At 43.6% G+C, this 24,649-nt stretch overlaps 2 protein-coding genes and 1 long non-coding RNA gene across 3 annotated transcripts; 2 read left to right on the top strand and 1 right to left on the bottom strand.

The window, feature by feature from the left end:
• Nucleotides 1-2,426: 2,426 nt before the first annotated feature.
• Nucleotides 2,427-13,099, bottom strand: LOC132262367 (uncharacterized). The gene is made up of 4 exons (XM_059761626.1): nt 13,067-13,099; nt 3,379-3,525; nt 3,061-3,272; nt 2,427-2,986 (listed from the first exon to the last, which is right to left on the bottom strand). Exons 2-4 carry the CDS (start codon nt 3,427-3,429, stop codon nt 2,755-2,757), a joined length of 495 nt encoding a protein of 164 aa, XP_059617609.1. The 5' UTR covers nt 3,430-3,525; nt 13,067-13,099; the 3' UTR covers nt 2,427-2,754.
• Nucleotides 13,100-19,517: 6,418 nt separating this feature from the next.
• On the top strand, nt 19,518-20,410 carry LOC132262362 (uncharacterized). Its single transcript, XR_009468456.1, has 3 exons — nt 19,518-19,718; nt 19,808-19,899; nt 20,021-20,410. It is a non-coding gene; the product is annotated as an uncharacterized LOC132262362 (long non-coding RNA).
• Nucleotides 20,411-22,496: 2,086 nt separating this feature from the next.
• Nucleotides 22,497-24,528, top strand: LOC132263278 (T-complex protein 1 subunit delta). The gene is made up of 2 exons (XM_059762953.1): nt 22,497-22,750; nt 22,927-24,528. The coding sequence occupies exons 1-2, from the start codon at nt 22,645-22,647 to the stop codon at nt 24,420-24,422; spliced, it is 1,602 nt and encodes a 533-aa protein (XP_059618936.1). The 5' UTR covers nt 22,497-22,644; the 3' UTR covers nt 24,423-24,528.
• Nucleotides 24,529-24,649: the final 121 nt, after the last annotated feature.

Genomic DNA, 24,649 nt, shown 5'->3' with positions numbered 1-24,649 from the left:
ATCCAAATAATCAAAATCACGAAATGTATAGAGAAAAGTGGAGTGTTTGGAATTATCATGGAAGCTCAAGAGGCATACAAATTACAGCGCAGAGAAAATGTTCTTAATCAAATTAAAAGTAGGCGCAAATGTTATCGCACATTTTGCGTGAGTGCATGTGTACAAAATAACGTAATCGATATATTTATTAATTGATTAATAATAAAATTTATTGAGATGTTTACACTGTCTTAATTGATTTCCCCAACAATCGCAATTTTCGCACGTACTCCACCTTGAAATGCTACACAATTGCGCCCCAATGTTACGTGCACACCAAGAAGTCCCCACCAGACTTCTTCATTTACCTAACAAAAAGCCTCTACACAATTCAATTGCGATTGTGACAAATAATTCTGTGTGCCTGTTGGATGAGTAAACATTCAATTGTGGGTGATTTTCTTCTCTTCTTTTTCTGGGAAACACAAGAGAGAATATAAATATCTTATCACATGGAAAAAATCGTTCTGTGTGTTAATAATTACAAGTACATTCCGATAAGTAAATGACGCCGAAGAATTGTGCCCGAACAACATCGCACAGGGACTTTATATGGTAAAGAGGGAATGATCGACAAACTTCACTGATAAGACGCGCGCTCACTTCTCAGAACGAATAGTGTGCTTTTTTTATTAATATCTTTCTATACAACCTTCTCGCGACCGGCGCTGTCTTCTGTGGCTCCACTTACGCAACCGCGAGCGATCAAGATTGTTGAATTTACGGGAAAATTGGGCGAAAAAATTGAGGTGTGGTCATTTGTGGTGGCTGAAATGTGATGAGCATATATCATCCAACAAAGTATTTCTCCTCCGTATAATTTCTCCCTCTGTCGCCCAATAAAGCAACATTGTTCCAATTCAATTAACTATCGCGGGCGATCTTATCGGTGTAATGCGCAAAAGGAGGGGAGAAACACGAAAAAACCGGCGCCACGCATTGATAATGATTTCTTGTATTAATGCCAAATGAAATTTCTTGTGCCATTTTATGCTGTGCTCTCGCGATGCCCACTTTATCGGGAATTGATTGTTGCATAATTGGTCTCATTTGTAACGCGCAATTCTGCGCTGTTTCGGCCGGACGATCGGCTGATCACAGGCGTACATATTTCATGCAATAGAATTTCAATAGAATCATTAAGTGATTTATGTCGTTATTGTTGCAAAAGGAGGAAATCCACCGTCAGTGAAACCGTCACGAGCAGAACAACTGCATGATGAACTTTCCTCTTCTCTCTCACCCTCTCTCTCTCTCTCTCTCCCTCTCTTTCGTGGAATAAAAGAAAATGTCGAGGGTGAAATGAAAGAAAAACTTCCAATGTCCAATTCAATTGAATTTTCCTGCTCAATCTGATTTTCACGACACTGCCGCGAGATCTTGCCTCGCAAAAAGTTGGATACCTGTCCATCCGGAATTTAATAAAAAAGAGAAACGCCCCTGTTAACCTCTTGCCACCCTCTGAATACCACTCTCGCCCAGGAATTTGTATTTGACTTGTCTGATTGTCTTGAGTTTCATTTTCGAATTAATTGTGTTTATTTTTCTTCCTCGCCATCGCATATGTCAAGCTACTTGCTCGGAGACGTTTACAAGGGACAAAAAGACGCACTGAAACGAGAAGTAAACAACTTTTCCATAACGCAAGGAAATCCCAATCGAGGGTGAGTCCGGAGAAGCCAGGGAAAAATGAAGGCCAAGGGCTGGTAAACTTATACTTTTGGCGTATTAATAACAAATTGTCAGTGTACAATTTCTCAAAATATTATTCACATTTACACTACAATGATAAATTGAGAATTCTACACCTGAAGCTCCACCCACAACGATGCCCCGCCCCTTTCTCTCTCCTACTCAGCGCTTCGCTCTCAATTCTTTCTTTTTCCCGCGGTTTTAAAATTGACAGCAAGACAGAAATTGCTCCCCATAAATTAGCCAGTTAAGTGACCCCTCGGAAAGGACATCAATTGGATATTCTCAGTGCTTCTGTCCAGTGTCAATTGCGCCGATAATAAATTGATAGAGTCGCTGAACAATTAAATAATCTGACGTTCTAAATTGAGAATAATAAAAATGTATATGAGAGAGCCAGTCAATCTAATTAAGCAGACAAATTTATACGAATTCGTATCAATTTCAATTGGACTGGAACGTCTCTAATGAATTAATTGAATCAATTACTGGTGGCTTTTAGTGGTAAAAAAAAGGGAATTGGAGTCACTTGACGTCCATAGGGTGAACTTTTCTTCACTTTCTGGCCCTTTATCGACTCTCTCTCTTTTTCTTTCTCTCTGATGAGTAATTTTGTCAGGAGGATTAATTTGTCGGTTAAACAAATTTCATTGGCAACTCTCACAAAAGGGAGACATTAATGAGTGACTCTGTCGTTTGGATTTTTATTGAATAATTTATAGTTTGATTCGATTGTGAGATAAAATATCTCGTCAATAAAAGATAGGCAGCTGTTTGCAAAATTTCCATCTTCCCTCATTCTCCACTCCTTCGACGGCATTTCAACACAGCAATAATTTATCCCAAAGCCTCCCTTTGACTCTCTATCTCTTGGTCTATTGGAATTAATTTTTGGTGTCTGAGAGACAAAAACCAACTTCTTGATTATTGTAAATGCTTTTGAGGTAAAGTTTCATGAAATTTCTGAATTTCTCCTCTTCATTCATTGCAAATCAGGTGGTAAATTTCCATCGTCTTGCATCCCTAAGTGTTCCCTTCTCTATAGATTGTGAGTTTTTCCCTCCATTTTTGGCACTCTTGCATGGCCAAGATAAGGCCACCCTCTTCAGCATTTGTGTGTCCAAAATGCGGAGTGGCCTCGGAATTTCTGTCTGCCAGTTGCACGATAAGGAGAAACACCACCGATGGCCATTGTATTCCCGCCAGGGTGAGAGACTTGCAGGGGTGGAAGTTCAATCTTCTCCTCTGGCAATCCCTGAGCAATAAAACAGCAATTATTAATATGATTCACAAATAAATTTGCAGCACTATAATAGTGTCAGGTAAAACCGTATTCTCAGTGCTCTGGAAGCTGCATCTTTCCTCCTCCTGGAGCCACTGTGATTTCCCTCGTTAGCGGAGTGTGCGTGTGTCACATTGTTGAATACACAAATTTCCCGGCCATGTTGCAGGACGACTGTGTGAGTGCGAAGTCCCGTGAGTGTCCTGAGACTGTCGCTATGACTACCAGAGTAATCAATTGTGGAGATGGCATCATTAAACTGTGAAAATAAAATGGAAATGCACATCACAGGACATTCTCTCCTGTTTCCACACTGGTCCAACCTCATTAAATGTCAAATACAATTTTCATTGTATCTTCCTCACCATTCTCAATACACATTTCGCCACCAGAAGTTCGCCCCCTTTGGGCTTCATTCAGCTCAATGGCATATAAAAGGAAAATTTGACCATCAAATGGATTCCTATTGATGCGAAATTATCCAACAGGAAGCACTTCAAGCGTGGGCGAGTCTGCAAAAAAGAAGATAAGAGGAAAAAATGTGAATTTGCTCAGAGGCTGCACAAAAAAATCTCGTGAGTCTTCCTAATCCACCCTCTTCTGGGGCTCATGGTTAAGTCGGATTTTCAAATTTAATATGTAGAATTCCTCTTCACTCTCCAGCAATGCTGTCCATCAGCAAATGTCTGAGGAAATGACATGGGTGGTTTGGCTGGAGAATGGCCACATTCCATTGCCTGAACGGGTGGAGTTGAAATGATGGATTGCAGACTTTGCAGACGACATTCCGCACCCAAAATCACCCTCTCGAGTTGAACATTTCCCAGCATTTTCTGGCTCCACGAATTTCCCTGAATAAAATTGTAATACATTACAGAGCGAGAGAGAGAGAGTGAGAAAAGTGCTTGCAATGCATTGTGGGTGAGTGTTGGAGCTTCCAAGTGCTTTTCTCACTTCGACGATTAATCAAATTTTCTCACCCGGCCAAGGAGTGTCTTCCTGTGTCCATGGCACAATGGAGGATGATGAAATCTGAGACGGAGAGAGTGAGAGAGAGGCTTATGGACCCACGGAGCGCATGAAAAATGATTCAGTGCTCGAATTGGGGGTGGAAATTGAATATGAAATTATGCAATGTAATGCTCAATTGTGAATATGTCACACACTTGTGCCTTGACTTCACTGTCGACGATTGACAGGCTGATTTATTGATAGTCAAATATTGGAAAAACATCCAACGCACTGGAGAATAAATCAAGAGGAAATTAAGGCTTTTCTCTGAGGAAAAAAAACTTCGCCGGGCTCTTAAGGATTTCTTCCACCCTTAACTGTGAACAACGCAGCCGGTAACATGGACATAATCCCTTTTGGGGTGCGTCACTCAGCAGTCAAATCTCATTGCTGTGACGGACAGTGCAATTCTCCGACGCACTTTATTGCAATTCGCTGTGTTGAGAGGCAAATTCGCTTTCGATACGCACTTTTCCTCTCGCCATGCGAGCTGGAAAAGTGATTTCATCCACTCCTGCACCAACACAGAGACTCTTTGGGGGGCTTAATGTACATTTTATGTACATTCTGCAGCACATAGAATGTGTCGTGTATTTGCCATAATTATCTTTCCGTCGCAGTCGCTCTACTTCACCCTCCACTCAATCCAAAGGGGGAAAATCTCAGCGGAGGGTGGAACATTTCCACCTTCTTCCGACATTCATCAAGACTTTTCTTTCTCCTTGTTTGCCGATGCGAGTGAAGCGTGAAGAAAGAAAGTTTGACATTCACTGTATGCAACGTGTGGGTGAGTCTTTGCATGTCAACTTTCGTCCCCTAAATTTGCGAAGAAAATTTTCCTCTCCATCTCGCCAAACACTGAGACGAAAGGTCCGTCTGGCACTGCATTTCCTTGCAGTGTTTATCCTCATTGGACGGGACATAATGCCTTCCGATGGAAATATGAGGTGGTGTGGCACATCTTTGTTGCGAATTTTGTATGCTGAACATGTTTCGCGGTGCTTTTTTCCACTCTTGTGTGCCATTTTCTTGTGCTGCGTCAAAAGCGAGAAATGCCATAAAGAGGAGCACAATATTGCCCGGCAGGGCAACACAGTGTCCGCATGAAAAGTTGCGAGGAGCATTTTCTCCTCTCTCTCGAGATGTTGCAAATTTATGTAAGATATTTTTTATGCGAGGCCAACAATCATAAAGTGTGATGGGTGGAAAGGGGGTGGCTGTCGCTCGGCCAGCACAAAAGATTGTGGGTGTTGTGTGTGACGACAATTCAGCGGGATTAAGGGGCGCTTCTCACACTCCTCAGGACTTTATATGGCATAAATTTACAACAGTAGATTTTCACATTTCACCGGGGGATCAGCAGAAATGTTCCCAAGTGAAAAATCATCCCTCACGGAGTGTGTCTCGTGGAAAAAGAGGCCGCAAATGAACACACACACGCCCCTCGTGAGAAGCCACAAATTTTTATAGACTTCAATAAAAATTCTTCATGCCTCCTTTAAACTCAATCAAGAGGAGGAAAAATCCTCCCTCGAGCGCTTCATGAAAAATTTCTTTCCATCGCCCCCGATTGAGGGTCACCCTTCTCGACCTTTCAACATTTTTATTCATGCAATCATTTATCAATTTTCCATTTTACATCCATATACACGAGGAGGGGGAAAATCCGAGGGTTCCGCCCACCTTTCGAGTTGCGGGATTTAAATTTTTTATACCACCCAAAATCTGGGCAGAAAGAAAATTCCTCGGAGTTCTTTGAGGCCTCAAGGCGGATTTTCCAGAGCATCTGCACAGGTATTATATTGGCTCTATGGCGAGGAGGGAAGAATGATTGGCAGTTTTGGCATGATGTGAATTTTCCCAGCACAGCTGGGAAAAATAAAATTCCACGAACATGAAGACTTTTCTGGAGTGAGATGGATAACAATAAAACATGAATTTCCTTTGCAAAAGTATTACATTTTCCATATCTTGAGGACTCCGAAATGACAAAGATGTCTCTTCCATCCCTCGAACTTTCCCACCCTTCTGTGTCGTCGCTTGTGCAAAAAAAGCCCTTGCTTTTTGGCCAATTTTTCTCAGTCTCTCTCTCACCCTCCCTTTGCAGGAGAAAAAAAAGCCCTGGGATCCCAACCAATCTATTCAGATAGAAATATATATTTTTCCTCGTGTACAGCCAGAGCACATTGTAAATCGCTCCCCAGATTCTGGGTGCGGTAACATGAAAAATAACAAAATAACAGCCCTGGAAACATCCCCAGTGCCCATGTTTATGTAAGGTGAACCTATGTATTTTCATTTTGCTGCCTCTATTTTCGTTTACATTTTTATCCTGTGTGCGAGTCCCCAAACTCAACCCCTCTCCGCAATGTCGGTGGCCATATTTTGACGTCATCCCAAGGGAAACATGCCGCATTACATATTCTTCCCTCTCCCAGGGCCTTTCCGCTTCTTTTTGCCGTCAAATCACAAAAAATGTTTCTTTAAAATCCCAACGGAGGCGCACAAGAACACGAACATTCCACCCCCCAAAATGTCCTTCACTCGCCGGTTGGGGGAGAAATTTCCCAGAAATGGAAATAACTGGGAATTTTTATACCAAGAAAACCACTTTCGAGAAAGCAGGGATTTTTCATTCTCTTCTGGCTATCCTGGAAGAATTTTGTATACATTTATAGCCTTGTGGATATTGATCCAAAGTCAGCTCTAAGTGTTCATCAGTGGAAAGAAGAGCCTTCATATTTCCCACTGCGAGGCTTTTTTGAGCCAATCGCGCGAGGCAGAAATCTACCCTTCACATTTTACATTATTTAAATTAGACGCGACGCATGCGTTGCCCTTCCTTCTCTATGAAGGCTCGTCCTATGGCAAGCTGCAAAGTGCTATTGGCTCTACCTTCGCCACAAGGTGCATTTTGACTTGAAAGCGGCTGTAAATCTGGCGCCGTGAAAGACTTTTCAGCGCATCTCTTGTCATGAATGCGGAAAGGCAGACTCTTAAGATATGCATTAGATAAATCTGGAGATCTTATCGAGTGATTTTCTAATTTGTTCGAGAAAAATTCCAGTGAATCTCAGTGAAATATCTGCGTTTTTGGTTAGTTTACTGAGCCGCGAGAGGTTGTAAAATGTGTGTATAAATCAAGAAGAAATATGTTTATATAGAAAATAATAAAAAATCTCTCTGACGGTGGAAATGCATGGTGAAGATGGGTATATTTTCGCGTGGTTACCTCATTAATAAAGCGACGCGACCGAAAAACGCAATGCGCTAATGGAGAAGAATTCCAAATTAAGAATGCAACAATTATACCAGGTGTAATGATAGAGGGAGATGAATATTTATATTATAAAATACACATTGAAATTGCTATCCTTGAATTGATATCAATATTAAACTTGGGTGAGTGCTGCACTTATGCAATTGCCGTATACTTCAAATGTGGTGTGTGTGATTAAAATGGCAAATTTATTTACAATTTCAATAAATGTTATCTAGTGCAAATTCTTCATATTCATTCGACTTGCTCATTCTGCTTATGTTTGTTCTCTCTCTCTCTTCCCTCCACATTTTATCGCTCTGAGTTCCAAAGATCAAACTACGCACCCAGCAAATGCTTTTTCCTTGTAATGGCGTTTGGATTTATTATTTATTCAAATCGATAAAAAAATCCGATCTAACGAGATTTTCTCCCTTGGACTTTTTCTTCGTCTCTTTCTCGGGAGAGGACTTTTCTTGTTCTTCACTCCCAGTGTTCCTCATGGCCGCTGGCGATGGAAATATTGCACTCAGAGAAAGCCAACTTGTCCAAGGAGTTAATACAGTGTAACTTGATTAGCAATCTTAGCAATCAATGCTGGATTCAGTGAAGAAATCAGCGAGAAAAATGAAGTAATCTAGGCGAAAATCAATGTTTTTCAATATTATTCTACAGATAATCGTCGAATTTTAATATTTTCTACAGAGTTTGTTATGATTTGGATTAATCTTGTCAGGTTATTCGCCCCTTAGCTCATCCTTTGGCTCCTTTAGGGGCGATTCTAAAGAAGCTGCCTTCTTGCTCTGAGTGTGTGTCCACCGAGGGAATCTCAAGACAATTTCTCTTGAGTAAAAAAGTCTGGGGTTCTCCTCCGTATCACTCACTCTCGGGCGCTCTCTTTATTTTATTTATCGGATATAAAATCCCTCCCTCCGCTCCGGCTCAATGTATTCATGCCATGCGGAATCCCCAGGACCCCACATTCCACCCTCGCAGCATTCCAGGGGCCCGTCAGCCATTGGCCCGGGCGTTTTTTATATCTGCCAGTTTGGCAGAATGTATAATAAGAAGAAATGATGCTGGGAGGGTCCGAAAAGGATGAGATTTTTCTGCTCTCCTCGCAAAATCCGCCCGGGCCTCGATTCGAACAAGGGTCAGGACGAATGGACAACAACAGAAGCTCCTTATGGGCTCGGCGGGTGGGGAGAAAGCACGAGCGTGGGCAAAAAAAAGAAGGAAGTTATCTGGAGAGGAAAAAATCAAGAGGTGGGCCTCGAGTGGGTGGCGTGGGGAGGAAAATTTTATCTGAATTTATTGGGATTGTAGGACTCATGCACACACACACACAAAACAATTCCACTCCATGCGAGAGGATCGGAGCATGAGGGCCAGAGTGGGATATTTATGTATTTATGGACAATCATCAGGATGACTCCTTATCATCAGATATGCGTATACCACATTATGATTTAGTCAATTTGGAGTTGGAGGATGCTTGAGACGAAAATGCGCAATATTTCCCTTTTTTATGCCTATCAATTCAATTTCCTCAGCGTCTCTCCAAGCAGTTTTTTGCGCTCAGCAAGAAATTGATGTGAATTCGTACACAGTTATGAATAATTTCATTATCAATACACTTTGAGCTGAATTGATCTTCCGCCTCTGATACCGAATGCACTCTAAGTCATGCCTTTGATGTTGGACGCACGGAGAATTCTCAATCAGTCTCAGCTTTTGCTTTAAACCGTCTTCTTTTCACTTCAATGTCAATCCCAGCAACAACGAGAATATCACAATGCAATATTTTATTGCGTCTCCACATTAAATTGAACACGAGTGTGGACATTTCCAGGGAAGATAAAAGCAATAGCGGAGAGTCAGTCGACTGTGGACGGAGACTTCTACAGGCTTCTAAAGAATCTCTCATGAGGAGCCTTGCGCTCCCCTACAAGAACACCACAAGCGGAAACTGGAGGCTATAAATTGTAACAATTTCGCCAACGCAAGGCAATCGCGAGTGGCTGAGAAGCCCCTTGAAAATGAGTGAATTTCTTTCCAATAAAATTACTTTCACCGTCTTCAAGTGCGTACAAAATTGATGGTACAGAGTTAGTGAATTGTTGATCATAATTAACACATTATGCGCACAGTGTAATTTTAAAGGCATTTATTAATTCACCCATTTTATTTCCGGTCACCCAAAACAGAGTGAAAGTGGAATTCACGCAATTAATCGCGATGTGTATGATTTGATTTACAAAACTCTCTTCGCGGCACAAAATTAAAAGTTCAAATTTCATCAATTTGTATGCGTCGAACAAATTGTGACTGGGCAATTTCATTAAATTGGACGCGCGGCCGGAAAAGACGGAGGAAATTCTGCTGCTGAAATGTTGGGAAATTAAACAAACGGAAAACTTTTACATCCCATGGAATGCAATAATAAAAATTCCTTGACAAACGGCCACCCATTTGAGTCACCCGTGGTCTCGGGGATTGAACTTTAAATCTAAACTCGCAGAATGTTGGCAAGTTTCACCATGGAGAATCTCACAAACTTTCCTCCATTTCTTTGCCCACACGCTGGAAGGGAGATTTTAATTGGAAAATACCCGGGAAAATAAAGAGGGAGAGAGAGATTTCTGTGTATTGCAAATCTATTCGTCATCAATCGAATGCCAAGTATTGGAAAATATTTAAGAGCACACAGTTTTTCACCACGTCGACTTTAGAGTGTTCGTGTGTGTGTGAACAATGGTTGTAAGGAAGCCCAAAGGCGGCAAATAAGGCCAAACATTGCGCTCTTTTCCTCAACATTTGCTCCATTTTAGGTTTGAATGTGACAAATAATCGCCACGGACGTGTTTCAATCGGGCGCACGTTTTCGGCCACACCCAAGAGTAACATTTTCACTCTTGGAAAATCATAAAAGGTAAATAATTGCTCAAAATGTTCTCTCTCTCTATAACATTCTGAAAACACTGGCTAAACAGGCGATATTGCCTCGCAATTGAATTTTAAATGCATGTTTTTTTTTCACCTCAGCGCGGCATTTTACATCCATAATGAGTCCCCATGTCGGCCATATGGCGTCAATCATGCTCATTTTGTGATAATTTCAGAAATAAATAATAAACTAAATGGCAGTGCGACATGAGCCCGGGCAAAAAGTCGTCCTGCTTATGCACGACCAACAGCCAAATCAGCAAGAATGATATGAGACTTTTTATTTCTCTGGCCATTCAGTCTCTATTTTCTCATCTCATTTCGTGTGGGCGCAATCGGAGGCTTTTCAATTCCACCCACCCAGGGGGTGGGGGAGTGGGTGGCCGAAAGGACAAGTCTCTGCCTATAGTTGAAAGTTGTGTGTGGAGAATTCCGTTCGTCCTTTCCTCACTCACACCCTTCGGCAATGTTGGATGTTTTCGCTGTAAAAAGGTGAAATCAAATTCAATCAATCTAATGGACGCCACCCACAACCTCCTCTTTTTTTTTATTGTACATGTCAATGTTATGTGGATTCACCCCCAGCGTCGAGGGTGTGGGACGAAGGACGGGTGGGTTGGGAGAGAAAGAGAAGTTTAGAAGAGAACTTCCTATACGAAATGAACTTGAGTAAACTGAAAAGTTGAGACTTTTCCTCCTCATTGTGCCTCTCATACACAAATCAACAATTCATCCTTCGACGTCCAAATTGAGCTTTGTCAGATGATGAGATGGACGGAAAGGTGAGGGTGAAAGTGTTCTCTCTCCTTCAACTTTCTCTGCGCGCCCACGAGAAATTGATCAAGTGGAAGAGAGTTATTTTTATCAAAAAAACAAATCCCTGCGCATTGGAAATGTCAGCAAAGTGTTCAAAAATACACTGCATATTCGCCACATGAATTTGCATATAAATTGCCATCGGCCAGTGGCAGAAGTGTGTGAGGAGAGACAAATGACGAGCGAGGGTGGGCGACGATGGTGATCTAATAAAATGTTTGATGTGCGTCTCATGAATAAAAAATTTCCATGAAAATTTATTCCAAGCACCTAAATAAAATTGACCTTTTTTTTCAAGGCATCACACAGAGTGAGAGAGAGACGCTGGAAAAGAAAAATCAGCCCTCATCAAAATTCATCCCTTGCTGAATGTTGTTTCTCTTCTGCTCGAGATGGCCAAAAATGTGAGTAAATACGAGAAGAGAAACAGGTTGAAGTCCCCTTGTGTCCATCTCCACGTTCTTCACGCTCACACCCTTGCGCCAGGACACGCATTTAACAGTTGCCAAGGGGGCGAGAGAGAGAGAGAGCGGGGGTGGCATGAAAAAGAGTCACGCAGTGAGCGCTGGGGTGATTCTGCAAGGAAAACAACCCATCAACGGGATAGATACAAATTTTCCCATACGGCCGGAATTTATTTTCATTTTCTTGAGTCAAGAGGGGCCTGAGACTCTGTGGGTCAAAATGGGAAATTCCACCCTCTCTCTCTCTCGCTCTCGGACAAGAGCTCAAAAGATGTAAAATTGTCCGATTGCGTCAGCATGTTCTTTGATGATTGGGCCGAGAGAGGGTGATTCTGCACAGCATCCACCTCTTCAGCGCTTCTGTTTTGGGGGGTTGTTGATAAATCCAATTCCGGCCAGTGAATTCCATTCCGTCCACAAAGACATATAGAGTGTTTATGGTAAATGGCAAGCAATTCGCCGAATAACAATTGCCTGGGAATATAAAACGCCCTTTACATGTCCTCCCAGCCAGCGTCCATCCTTCAAAATGCCAATCAATTTAATGGCCACTCACACGATAAGGGTTGGCGGGCGAGCGATATCAATTTTACAATTTCACTCCACCTCCCCCGCAACTCCGCTGCGCGCATTAATATTTATCGACCTGCCGGAATTCCATCATCAATATTTGGCGTGCCACGAAAGTGGATCTAAATAATGCAGCGCGCGCGCGAGGAAAATTCGAAGAAATGAAAGCTCGATGGAAAATGACATTTGCCTTCTCCCGCAACTTGGCCAAATATTGACTGACACCCCCTCAATCGCCCAGACAATTCACAATGTGAGGTCTTTTTTAATATTTCACCGGGTATTTGCTCACGCCGGTGTCCAGTTTCACCCTCCTCTCAAGGGGTGGCTGTGACATCGCCCCAAATTGAAATTCCACTCGCAGCGCACTGGCGGGGAGGAAAGTGCAAATATCCGTCCTCCTGTATTACCTGCTAATTGAAAATGGCTCATGAATCAGCCCGCTTTAGGCGCCCAAGCGTTGCCACCACCCAAAATACGATTCATGAGAAAACTGCAGTCAGAAGCTTTTGTGTCTTTGTCTTGTGCTCAAAACAGTGTAAAAATTCCAGCGGAATTGATGAATTTCCAACAATCAAGTCTTATTTCTTCACAGTTCGTCTAATATTTAGTGCGATTTCCCGCCCTCTCGCAATCCCCGCCCATTTTATTCATGTCTCCCTTGACCATTAAATATCTTTCTAGTTTTCCAAAACTATAAGCTAATCAACGAAGACAATGCGCTCTTCTTCAGAAACATCAAGATTTCTCAAACTTCCAGAGGGCATTGAAAGCATTTCGTGAAGCTCACGGACGCCTAGGTATTGTTTGGCTGTGCCTATTGCTAAGACAATGAGCGAAATGCGATTTGCCACCCTTCGCAGCACCCGTCCGTCGCTGGCGCGGAGAAGGGGTGCTCGAGAATCGCATGCGCCACCTCCTCAGACAGCGGCAGGGCGCTCACACACACATGAGGGATTGAGTTATATTTCATAGTGGAAAACTCACCCCTCTCGAGCCACCCTCCAGGTTTGTGCTCATATTCAGCAACTGCAGGAATAATTTAATGGTGGCAGACGATGGAATATTCTGTTGCAAATGTAGCGCAGGAGCGTCTCTCCGTCTCTGTCGCACCCACGGGCTTCTGTCCCTCACGATGGCCATGGCTCAGGAGGGTTGACGGCTTGAAGGGGGTGAAATCGATAGAGAATATTCCTGAAAATGATATAAAGTTGTAATTTCACCATAATTCCACCCTGGCAAGCCATCAGCTCTAGAAGTCAGTTATTAATGGCGAGTGACACAATTGAAAAAAATCACACAGCTTCTTCATCCCTTTCCCGCACAGAAGCGCATCAGCCCCTATTTTAAATGACGGAATAAAAAATGAAATCACTCGAAAAGATTGAGGGTGAAAGATGCGTCCATTGTGACCGCAGAGACACGCGGAGTGGGGAAAAGAAAACTCTATTACAAGTCAGTAAATTTGAAAACACAATAATAATAATATTTTTTATTTCCACCCTCCACATGCGGGGTGGTGGTTTTTTTTGAATTGCGACGAACAGTCGAAATCCGAATGTCAAATGTTGCGTGACAAAAATTATTTATGATTCGATGAATTTTCCTCTCAATGACCTTTTGAAAATTTACAGTTTCCTCTTCAACCCTCGATGGACTCCCTTTCTCTCTCCTTTCTCCTCATGTGTGTGGCTTGCCTGAGGGTGGGTTTTTTTTTTTCGGAAGGTGATTTGGTTTGCAAGACTACTTTCAAAAATAACAAAATCACCCTCCAATTTGTGGTTCAATAACAGCATTTTTCGCATGAATTTTTCCTCAGCCGCAAATGCAATGATAATACTTCAAATTGAAAGTGTATTATGCAATTTTACAGCTCTGCACAGGGGTGGATAAGTAATTTCAATGGCACTTTATTTGCGATTTTGCACGGTGCTCGACACGAAAGTGTTTCGATGCGATAAAGCAAGAAATTTAATTAGAAGAGCATCTCAAGAATGTCAGCTGCCTTCTGGAAGCCTTCAAATAATTGCGATGCAGTGCCAAAATTTAACCCCTTTGCCCAGCAGAACGGAAAGGGTTTGATAGTGAGCATGAAAATTGAGAGATTAAAGTCTCGGACTTCGCCCAGTCTTTATTTATGGGGAATTCTTTCACAGCGCCTGTGAGTAATGAGAGGGTGGAAAGTGAGTCATCAGATTATGATTGATGAACACTTTCATTGTTTGGAAGATGGAGGTCCGTCCCGGTATTATTTCAACCCTATCATCTCCGCTGCGCTAATGTTCAATATATCGGAGCACACGAAAAGGGGTGAAGCTTCTTGTTTCGTCTTTGGGTGCCTTAATTTTATTTATATTAAGCGCAAGAGAGTGACGAGTTGGATGACAATATTCGGGGTTGGAAGAGAGAGAGACGAATTTGCTAAGCATTGATGGATTGTGTTTGCCAAAGTCCATCACTTGCCATCTCTCTCTCTCTCGCTCGCTCACACGACGGACTTTTCCCGGGTGTGGAAATTCTCTCCACTCTCTGTGTGCAGCACTTTATTGTGTATTGTCGTCCACGGATAGGGTTGTAAATATATTTTGCTGTCCCGAGAGTGGGTGGCAAGAGGAGCTCTGTGGATCAATAAAATTCAAGAAAATGTAATGTAATATTTCACATGAGTGTGTCATAAATCATGCAATGGTCGTCCATCATGGGGGATTCACCAATGGGTGAAAAAGGGGTGATTTTTCCTCGTCCAGCGCGCACCACTGATAAAGCAACAATGAGCAATTCACAAAGTGGCGGTTAAAAGTATTCTCCTCATCACAACACACTTTTGGCCATCCATCCCAACAAATCATTGTAATATTCAGCAATATTTTACTTTTCATTCTCACCGGCCCGACAAGGGGAGGAACATGGAAGCCTTATCAGGCACAAGAGTATTGATTTTTCGTAAGAGTGCATATAAATTTGGGATTATCGCATGGAAGAATTTCCCTTTTTCCACCCTCTTCAGCCGAGGCGGAGTGGGAAGTTGTCGGTATGAAAAACTATTCGTAGGGCTATTCATTCATTATGCATTCCTTTTCTTCCTTCGCTCGCCCTCGCCGAGGGATGGAAGAACAGTTGGCATGCTCTCTCTCGCTCTCCTCTCGTCCACCCTCTATCCTGAGGGGATGCTCTGGGATTCTCTGTCACTTCCTCTCCTCGCAGCCCTTGGAAAACATATCAGAAAGAGGAAAAATGCGACGAGACTCTCAGTGAATTTAATACATCCCATTTCTATGCTAATCTCCATAGAATGGAAGCGACATGAATTTGTGCTGTGAAGGGATGAAATTTGGATGAGTTTTTCCCATTCGCAGAAGACTGAAAAATTCACCAATCAATCCACTTACAAGCGAAGAGGCGCACAAAAAGTATACTTCTTGCATCATACTTTTCTTGTATATTTGTCAAGCCACCCCCAACTCACGCCACACACGCCAGCAATTTTGGCTTGAAGGGCTGACGGAAAAATGAAACCAATCAAATTTTCCATTCTATTTTCATGTCGATATCCGCCGTCACATTTTCCATCTCTTCCTCATCGGCTCCCCAAATGGATGGATTGTAATTCAACTGACTTTTATATCGGCCGGGGAGGAAAATCGAGCAAGAGCCCAAAATGTTGGCGAGTAAAATGTTTGATATATTATTAAATGATTTTTTTTATTGTGCTGCCTTGTTACATTTTCGACAATTTTTTCTCCCTTCTCCGGCTTTTTTTTCTCTCTCTGTCCACACATACAGCATAGTAGCGATGCTATTATGCCTCGAAGGGATACAAATTTACCCATCCAGAAAGCACAGGCAAAGAGAGAAAGAGAGAGAAAAAAGAAAAATCAAGAATAGGAGGACAGCTTTTCGCAAAATATTTCTCATCGAGAAAAATTGCGATATCTCGCCAAGAGCTTTTCCATCAACTGTGAGGATCTGTGAATTGCCAAAGGAATCGAATGTGATGGAATAAAATACAGCCCGGTTGGCACAATGATTTGGCCAGTGAAGGAGTGATAAGGAAGATTGAGCCAAACAGTGATGATAAACGTTAAATTCAAGACACAATAACAGAGAATTTGCTAAGAAACATCATTTTTTCCAACTTATAAACAGTGATTTTTCATTATCTCGTTCATTATATGACTTTCCAGTCATTTTGCTGTGATAATTTGGTGTCAGAAGTGGGATATTTACCGCAAAATCCCACTTTTTACACTATTATCTTATCACAGGTAACATTTACCCCTCGCACAGCACCCTAAATCTATCTATTCGCTGAAATAGACACAGTTTTGCCAGCAACAATCTAAAAGCATCCTGAAAAGGCCTTACGCAATGCCTTCTCAGCAGCACACGCGCGTTCAGCCGGGATGGATGATACTTTTGCTTTGGCAATGATTTAGAAATCGTGTATCGCCAGAGTGTGGCAAATTTATTGTTCAACACTTTTTCCCGATGGTGACAGTGGAGGACAATAATTTTTGCGATTATGTGTCGTTTGCGGATGAGTGAGATGGCAATATAAATTCACCCATAAGCAAAATCCTTTATTTATTTTCATTTCATTTCACTTTTTTTCCGCCTCTCCACCGCCAACACTGCGCAATCATATATCTATTTTTATTTCATCCCCGTGATATTTATACGGTACGCCATAAAACACATTAAATCCCATAGAATAATCGAAATGTCACATTAGTTTGTAAAATATCGGGTCCAGATTTCCACTCTTACATCCGTTTTCGGTACATTTTCATTCCTCATGGCGCTTCTGTGTGGCCCTTTTTTCCTCTCGTCCGGGCGAATATATTTTTTTCCCTCCTCCTGCGGAGGGGCGGGAGGAGGCGAGAGGCCCCTTGGGGGATAATTCAAACGACTTGGGCTCGCACATTTATATTCAGCCATTGCCGCACGAAAAGTGTCTCCGCAAAATGTGAATTATTGATATATGGATATTGGCTTCATGGAAGTTTCCCGCATTTTACAGGGCGCATCCAGCCGAGGGCGAGGGAAGCCATTTGTGGAGGATGCGAGAAAAGCCCCAGCGTGAGTGCTGTGGAAGAGATAATTCTCCGCATGTCTCGAGGGTGGCTCGTGGGATTGAGATTTATTTCAAATTGTACCTCAACATCGCCATTTTCCATTTAATTCACACATTTATCAATCCAAATCTCTTTCTCTCTCGCATTTTTTAACATCTCGAGTGGGCGCTGCAGCGAAATTACAACACGGACATTCCTCCGCACGGTTCTTTTCTTTCTTCTTTTTTTCGCTGAGGAATCATCCCCTCGCAGTGGCGATTCTTTTGGGGGATGTCCTTGTCATGATGGGCGACTGACGGAAGTGAGGCACGCGCCTCTTGTCCATTTGAGTGATTCAAACTAACAAGGAATTTTCTCTTTCATTCCCTGGAATCCACTCTAAATCGCCTCTTTTTTTTATCTAGCCCTCGCCGTCCCGACTGAGAGCCCAAGACAAAGGCGCACACACAACACACCCTTCGCCCAGGATCACATTTCCAATTTTGTAATTACTTGAGCCACTTTCCCCTTGGACCCATTGTGCGCCTCTAAATTTCACAAGTGGGATCAATTCAAGAGGATTCTCGTCGGCCCCCAACTGAAAAGTCCTCCTCGCCTTTGACTGGGACATGATTTTCCTATTAGGCGAGAGGAGGGATGGCGGAAAAAACTCATCTCGCACTCGCATTGTTCATCCCTCCGTCTTATCTCACTTTCATCCACACCCAGAGAGAGAAGCTCATAGGATTCTGTGCTCACGCACTGGGACACCAATCAATTCCATCCTAACACCTTCTGTCCAGCCTCGCCAATCCCACTGGCGTCCGAGATTGGGGGAAATCCGCCTGAATTCCGTTGTTTGTTAATGAAAAATCCTCCGAGGAGCGCCTTTCACACAAAACTCAAATTCCACATTATTAGGGGCCGAAAGTTTCCTAGATGGACAGCCCTTGGATGCCGAAAGGGATATTCTATACAATTCCGGACTCAGATTCGCATTCTAAACCTAAAGATTTTGCGTCTAAACAGTGAATAATAGAACGGAAAATACGCATTGATCCTTTGCGCTTGCAATGCGTGAACTTCAAAGTGAAATTAATTGGCCAATTCGGGGTGAGAGCAGAAGAGAAAATCTCATATCTCGCCCTCCACTTTCCGAATTAAGACTTTTCCTCTGTCTTGTTTTCCCTCCCAAAATATGGGAATATCCCAGAGAGTAGAAGTGCTCATCGAAGGGCAGAGAGTTCAACAGCTTTTTGCAGCATTTGTTTATGCTACCAAGGCGAGGGTGGGTGTTTTTTGGCCCTCTGCACACCATCACCGCATGTCCGGAATGGTCCTTGAGCTGCAGGGAGTGAATGTGGGGATGGTCGCATGTTATCTTTGAATGACAGAGCTGGTTGTTTAAGATTATTGCAGATTATTACGCATTTTTTTATTTGCGCTATCTCGATATATACACTTTTTGCGCCGCATGACCCGAGGGCGGAAAGTCTCCTGCTGCTTCATCCATCGATGGGCAATTGAGATCGGAGGGACACACGAGAGAGTATGAAAATTTCACAGGACATTTAGCGATGAGAAAAAAGGAGGGTTGCACTCAATGTGATTGTGCAATTCCTCAACACTCCACTCGATATAATTTATTCATAATTGCATTGAATTCCATCACTGATAATCCTTATCACTTACATGACAATTTCTGGTGACTCGATCGCTGAACAGCTAAATCAACACTGACTTTGCATTCGCGACTCCATCGCTCGTTTGCATATTGTAAACTCCTTTCAGTATTCCAATGAGGAGGATTTCCAAACGCTTGCGCACCTTTTATCAACACAACAAAACTCCCCCACAATTCCTCTTCCTTCAACATATTTCTTATCTTCTTTAACTTTAAATTTCCTTCAGGATTTCCTTGTCATCCTTCCGGCAAGAGCTGCAAAATTCGAATGAGATTCACTTCTATGGCCAGAGATCACACAACCCCTTTCAGTTCTTTACCCATTTCACCCTTTTTTAAGGGGTTCGCCATCTTTTTAGCATATCAGAGGGAAGGGTGAATGAAAAAAGTCCTTTCCAGCCTGGAAAACACATTGTGGTGGGGTTGAAAGGGTGAAATATGCGCTTCCGCAGTCATTTTCAGCAGATTTTACAGTGAAATCTTAATATTTCCTCCAAAGATCACTTATTCACTGTTTGTAAAATCAAAAATCTGTTTAAAAAGATTTTTCAAATCTTTTGTAGAGACATTTTCAGGTGGAAAATGACTTAGGAATGTGTTTTTGGAGGTTGAATTGTGCTAAAAAATGGCAAAAGGGGTAAATTTTGGCATCTGGCAGCACGAAAATCAATAAAACCTCAGTCAAAATTCACCTCCAACGCCATTTAAGCAACTCTGAGGTCTAATAAATGTGGAAAAACAGCAAAATTCACCCTCAAAGCAATTAATAAAGTGGTAAAATGTGTGATCTTCAGTGATAAAAGCAACCCTAACGCGCCCAAAAGGCAGCGTAGCGTAAAAATACGCGAGAAATTTACCTGTTGGCCTAACGATAGCCATCTCCTCTGCACACACACTTATGGTAATTCAACCCCTAATTTCAATACGCAGTGTCATATTCAAATACCAGCGGCCGTGTCGTGACTGCGCTCTTTTTCAATTTGTTCCAAGTGTGATCACCTGTTACGCTGGAAATTGCACCGAATAAATTGTATCTTCCGGAAATAATTTAGGGGCATCGGGGCACAAATGATGGAGGTCAAGTAAGTGCAAATTACAAGGTTGATGTTGCATGATGAATAAATATTATGGCGACTTCTAAGACTCTCAACTCCAGACTATATGAATATTTAATTACTTCCATTGAAATGCCTTCATTTTCAGGAATTTCGCTCTTTGCCACTCGCCCTTCGTCAACTGACAATGCACACTCGCACGAGAAGAGTGTTTGTGTAATTGAATTTGAATCTGGATGCAACATTCGGTGCTGCTGCTGAGCAAAGACGATGCGGATTAACGAGGGGTGGGCCAGTGGGCAAATTGGCCAAATTTGAGACAAAGCTGTGTTGCTTACGATGCTGGAGAAAATGCGCACGGATTTAAAAAAGCAAAAAAGAAGCAGAAAAATCCACCTGGCAAACGTCTTTTGGCTTCTCAGCAACTCACCGAGCAAAACCCCCTGCATAATGGCTTCATTGTCTTTCTCGTCCATTCGACAAACATAACAATTACCAATCAGTGGACATTTGCACTAATTTCTGTCCCGGAACCCTTGGCATCCGATTCTGCGTCCATTCAGCAACTTCGCCGCCCTCCACATTGTTATAATCCAAAACACGTTGCACTTCCCTATTGAATTTCGCAGACCGAGAGTCTGCCAGGCATTATGTTGGTCGCTCATTATAATGGCTACACGGGGAGGTTTGCAGAGGGGGTGGAGAGGCGTCTGGTCACTCTCATTCGCCCAGAGATCGGAAAAATTCTGGATCCAGCGATGCATCATTGTTTCAATTAGAAAATATGACTTTTGCAGTGATTTGTCACTGATTTGGGGTGAAATATCACATTTTTACTAATCAGTTTTGAGGGAAAATGAAGGAAATTTGAATAAATTTACTGGTCAAATTAAATATTCTACTGACTAATGTTTTAACTAATCAATTGGCCAAAGATTTTCGCTAATTTGGAGAATATATTTAAGTGCAAAGCGCGATTTTATTAATAATAAAGACGATTAAACACACATCGAAGCTTAGTTCTGAATCTACTTAATCCTGTAAGTTCATGCACAGGTTTAAGACGCCACGTGCCATTCTAGTTACTCTAAGAATACGAACTAACTCATATTTCTCAGATAATTATGAGGTTTAGTCTGTTTAGTAAATTCACATCACGTGAAAAACACTGAATTGCATCCTCTAGTGAAGTCATGATTGCCAAAAGATCTGCACAAAGAGTCGAATGTCGTCCTTTTGCATTATATTTCGTACACTTGTTTGTCCATTCACAGCAGAATGAAGTAATTAATATAAATAATGGCGGCTCTCCTGTGCTGCAAGTGAAACTGAAAAATTACATCCACAGCGAAATAATCATCACACCCGAGAGTGGCCTTTCTCCGCCCCCGGCGTCTCGCCGGGAAATATGAAAATGCGAAGAAATATTGTGGAAACAAGAGAAAAGCATCTCTGGCGGGCGGTGGGCGGCGGACGTCGTGGGGCGGGTGTGCAGCATATGTGCCACCGCAACCGGACGATTTATTGATTTTCATTGTGTAATTATAACAACAGGGTGTCTTCGCATACAATCAGCTCCAGATATCCATCTCTGGCCCCTTCGCTCTGGACTTCCTCCGTCCACCGGAATTTCTAATGCGCGGCCCAATTTCGGCATTTCACATGTTATCTCGCCTCAAAATTTTTTTCTTTCTCTCCCTCCTCGCCCGGAATTAAGATTATGAACGACGCGGTGTGTGAGAAAATTTAATTAGATTATATGATGGCATTTAATTAAATATTTCTTCAAAGTTTTAATTTAGAAAAATGCCAAGAACCGTGGATTTTCTAAGGCGTCTCACTAATTATTCTCTCTCTCCTCCTCAGCCCACAATTTTATCCATCTTTTACAGTACAGAAAAACACACATAAGCATCTGTTGAGTCGTCAAGACACTTTTTTTTCATTATCTGTAGCCCTATTGAAAATGTCATGCTGGAAAATTGTGTCGCCGCTTGTTGTGTAAATTGCTCCCTAAATTTCCAATTCAATTAATTCAGCGATCAAGCGATGACCAAGATCACTTGGGGAATTAGCTAATTGACGATATAAATTGAAATTAATTGAAATTATGTGGAATCCAATATTGATAGTCAATCATGAGTCAGTAGAATATGTAATTAATGCTCTTCGTCAGGCATTTTTCACGTGCCATTCCATATTTGGAGCAGCTCTTCTCGGAAGCTCCAGCTCTCAAGATGCTCGCTGAGAGGAGAAAAAAGTGCCAAATTGCATCAAGCTAAATTAGACTGCAAATGAGACCTATTGAATTGTCATTCAAAGGCCAGCAAAGCATCTGTTTGCAGTTCAATTGAGACATTCCACAACTGCCTAAACAAATTACACGCTGATAAGCTGTTTAACTGCTTTCCATCACTGGATATCCAGCGCTATCCCCGACTGCTGCCTGTAAATTCACACTGAAATATCAAAGAATACAAGAACATTAGAGAAATGTTAGATAATTTCCGAAATATTGTAATCATCACATTTCTAAATGTGTTTCCGCGCAATTTTCTCACTCTCTATCTGACTACAGCGCTCTGTGTGGCCAAAAGCCAGACTATTTCGCCTGAATTTCACGCTGTGGAGCGCTGGCATCGCTCTTCTTTGACAACCGCAAAACTTGCTCAATTTGCCGAGTCTCGTGAGCGCGTGTTGTGAACGATTTTCCGTGAAAATTGTGCATTTTCCAACATTTTGAGCATCCCAGTGACTGTTTTCCAGTGATCCATGGCGCCTAAGAATGATGCCCCCAAGGTCAAGCCTCAGGCGAGCGCCTACAAGGACAAAAGCAAACCGGCTGACATTCGTTCCAGCAACATAAATGCTGCTAAAGGTGCTGAAACTGCCTTTTGGGGCTCTTTTTCCCCTCTGGGAGGGCTTTGTGGGGGTCCTTTGGGTGATGTGTGGGGTGGTTTTTGGGGAAAATGATAGAAAATGTGGCAGAAGGCGTGGGTCTTCTGGAAGATTCTATGATGATGTGATCTAACCTCACTCTCACCATTCTTTCAGCTGTTTCCGACGCCATCCGGACGAGTTTGGGGCCCCGCGGCATGGACAAGATGATCCAGGCGGGCAATGGCGAAGTGACGATCACCAATGACGGCGCCACAATCCTCAAGCAGATGAACGTGATTCATCCGGCGGCGAAGATGCTGGTGGAATTGTCCAGAGCGCAGGACATCGAGGCCGGCGATGGCACAACGTCCGTGGTGGTGGTGGCCGGAGCGCTCCTGGAGGCGTCTGAGAAGCTCCTGCAGATGGGCATTCATCCCACGGCCATTTCGGACGCTTTCCAGCGCTGCGCCGCGAAGGCCGTGGAGATTCTCTCAGACATGTCAATTCCAGTGGAGATTGGCGACCACGAGAGTCTCGTGAAGAGCGCCTCCACGTCGCTGAACTCCAAGGTGGTGTCGCAGTACAGCGGCCTGCTGGCGCCGCTCGCCGTGGACGCCGTGCTGAAGGTGGCGGATCAGACCAGGAACGACGTGGTGGATCTCAAGGACATCAAGTGCATCCGCAGCCTCGGCGGCACCATCGAGGACACCGAGCTAGTGGACGGGCTGGTGTTCACGCAGCGCGCCGCCGGCACGAATGGACCGAAGCGCGTGGAGAAGGCCAAGATCGGCCTGATCCAGTTCTGCATCTCGCCGCCGAAGACGGACATGGACCATCACGTGGTGGTGTCGGACTACGCCGCCATGGACAGGGTGCTGAAGCAGGAGCGCGAGTACATCCTCAACATCGTGAAGCAGATCAAGAAGAGCGGCTGCAACGTGCTGCTGGTGCAGAAGTCCATCCTGCGCGACGCCATCTCGGATCTGGCGCAGCACTTCCTCGACAAGATCAAGGTGATGGTGGTGAAGGACATCGAGCGCGAGGACATTGAGTTCGTGTGCAAGACGCTGAGTTGCCGGCCGATTGCGTCGCTGGATCACTTCGTGGCGGAGAATCTCGTAACCGCGGATCTGGCCGAGGAGGTGCCGAGTGGCAGCAACAAGTTCGTGCGCATCACGGGCATCCAGAACCAGGGCAGGACGGTGTCCGTGGTGCTGCGGGGCTCCAACAAGCTGGTGCTGGAGGAAGTGGATCGCTCGCTGCACGATGCGCTCTGCGTCGTGCGCTGTCTGGTGCGGAAGCGCCAGCTGATCGCCGGCGGCGGAGCGCCGGAGATCGAGATGGCACTGCAGTTGGCCAATCACGCTCAGACGCTCGTGGGCGTGGACGCTTACTGCTTCAGGGCGTTTGCGGATGCGCTGGAAGTCATCCCATCGACGCTGGCCGAGAATGCTGGCCTCAATCCGATCTCCACGGTGACGGAGCTGCGGAATCGCCACGCGCAGGGCGAGAAGAATGCCGGGATCAACGTGCGAAAGGGCGCCATCACGGACATCCTGGCGGAGAATGTCGTTCAGCCGCTGCTCGTGTCCACGTCGCTGGTCACATTCGCGTCGGAAACTGTGCGTTCCATCCTGAAAATCGACGACATCGTCAACACCATCAACTGAAGCACCGCGGCGCCTCATTTCACTCTAATTAAGTATTCCTTTCAACTCACCAGCTTCACCTTTGTAACCCTCTTCGGCGTCTGGAGCTTCCCAGGCGCGCTATGAAGAATAAAGATTTAATTTACTTACTAATCGTCCCTGATATTGTGTTTGAAGCTGCGCTGTGGATATTTTAAGCCTCTTCGTGTCTCTCTTCCCTTCAGCAAGGACAGAGAGAGAGGCGACAG

This window comes from Phlebotomus argentipes, unplaced genomic scaffold (genome assembly GCF_947086385.1).
Source record: "Phlebotomus argentipes unplaced genomic scaffold, Phlebotomus argentipes genome assembly contig_15, whole genome shotgun sequence".
Taxonomy (NCBI): Eukaryota; Metazoa; Arthropoda; class Insecta; order Diptera; family Psychodidae; genus Phlebotomus; species Phlebotomus argentipes.
The sequence above is the reverse complement of the archived record's forward strand: the minus strand, read 5'-3'. Positions and strand labels throughout refer to the sequence as shown.

Bases quoted from the DNA above. Each gene is read 5' to 3' on its own strand.
- LOC132263278 (XM_059762953.1), top strand. From the start codon at position 22,645: ATGGCGCCTAAGAATGATGCCCCCAAGGTCAAGCCTCAGGCGAGCGCC. The intron at 22,751-22,926 runs GTGCTGAAACTG...CCATTCTTTCAG, and splicing joins CAACATAAATGCTGCTAAAG to CTGTTTCCGACGCCATCCGG.
- LOC132262367 (XM_059761626.1), bottom strand. From the start codon at position 3,429: ATGAAGCCCAAAGGGGGCGAACTTCTGGTGGCGAAATGTGTATTGAGA. The intron at 3,273-3,378 runs GTGAGGAAGATA...TTATTTTCACAG, and splicing joins CGAAATGTGTATTGAGAATG to TTTAATGATGCCATCTCCAC. The intron at 2,987-3,060 runs GTTTTACCTGAC...TTTATTGCTCAG, and splicing joins TCCAGAGCACTGAGAATACG to GGATTGCCAGAGGAGAAGAT.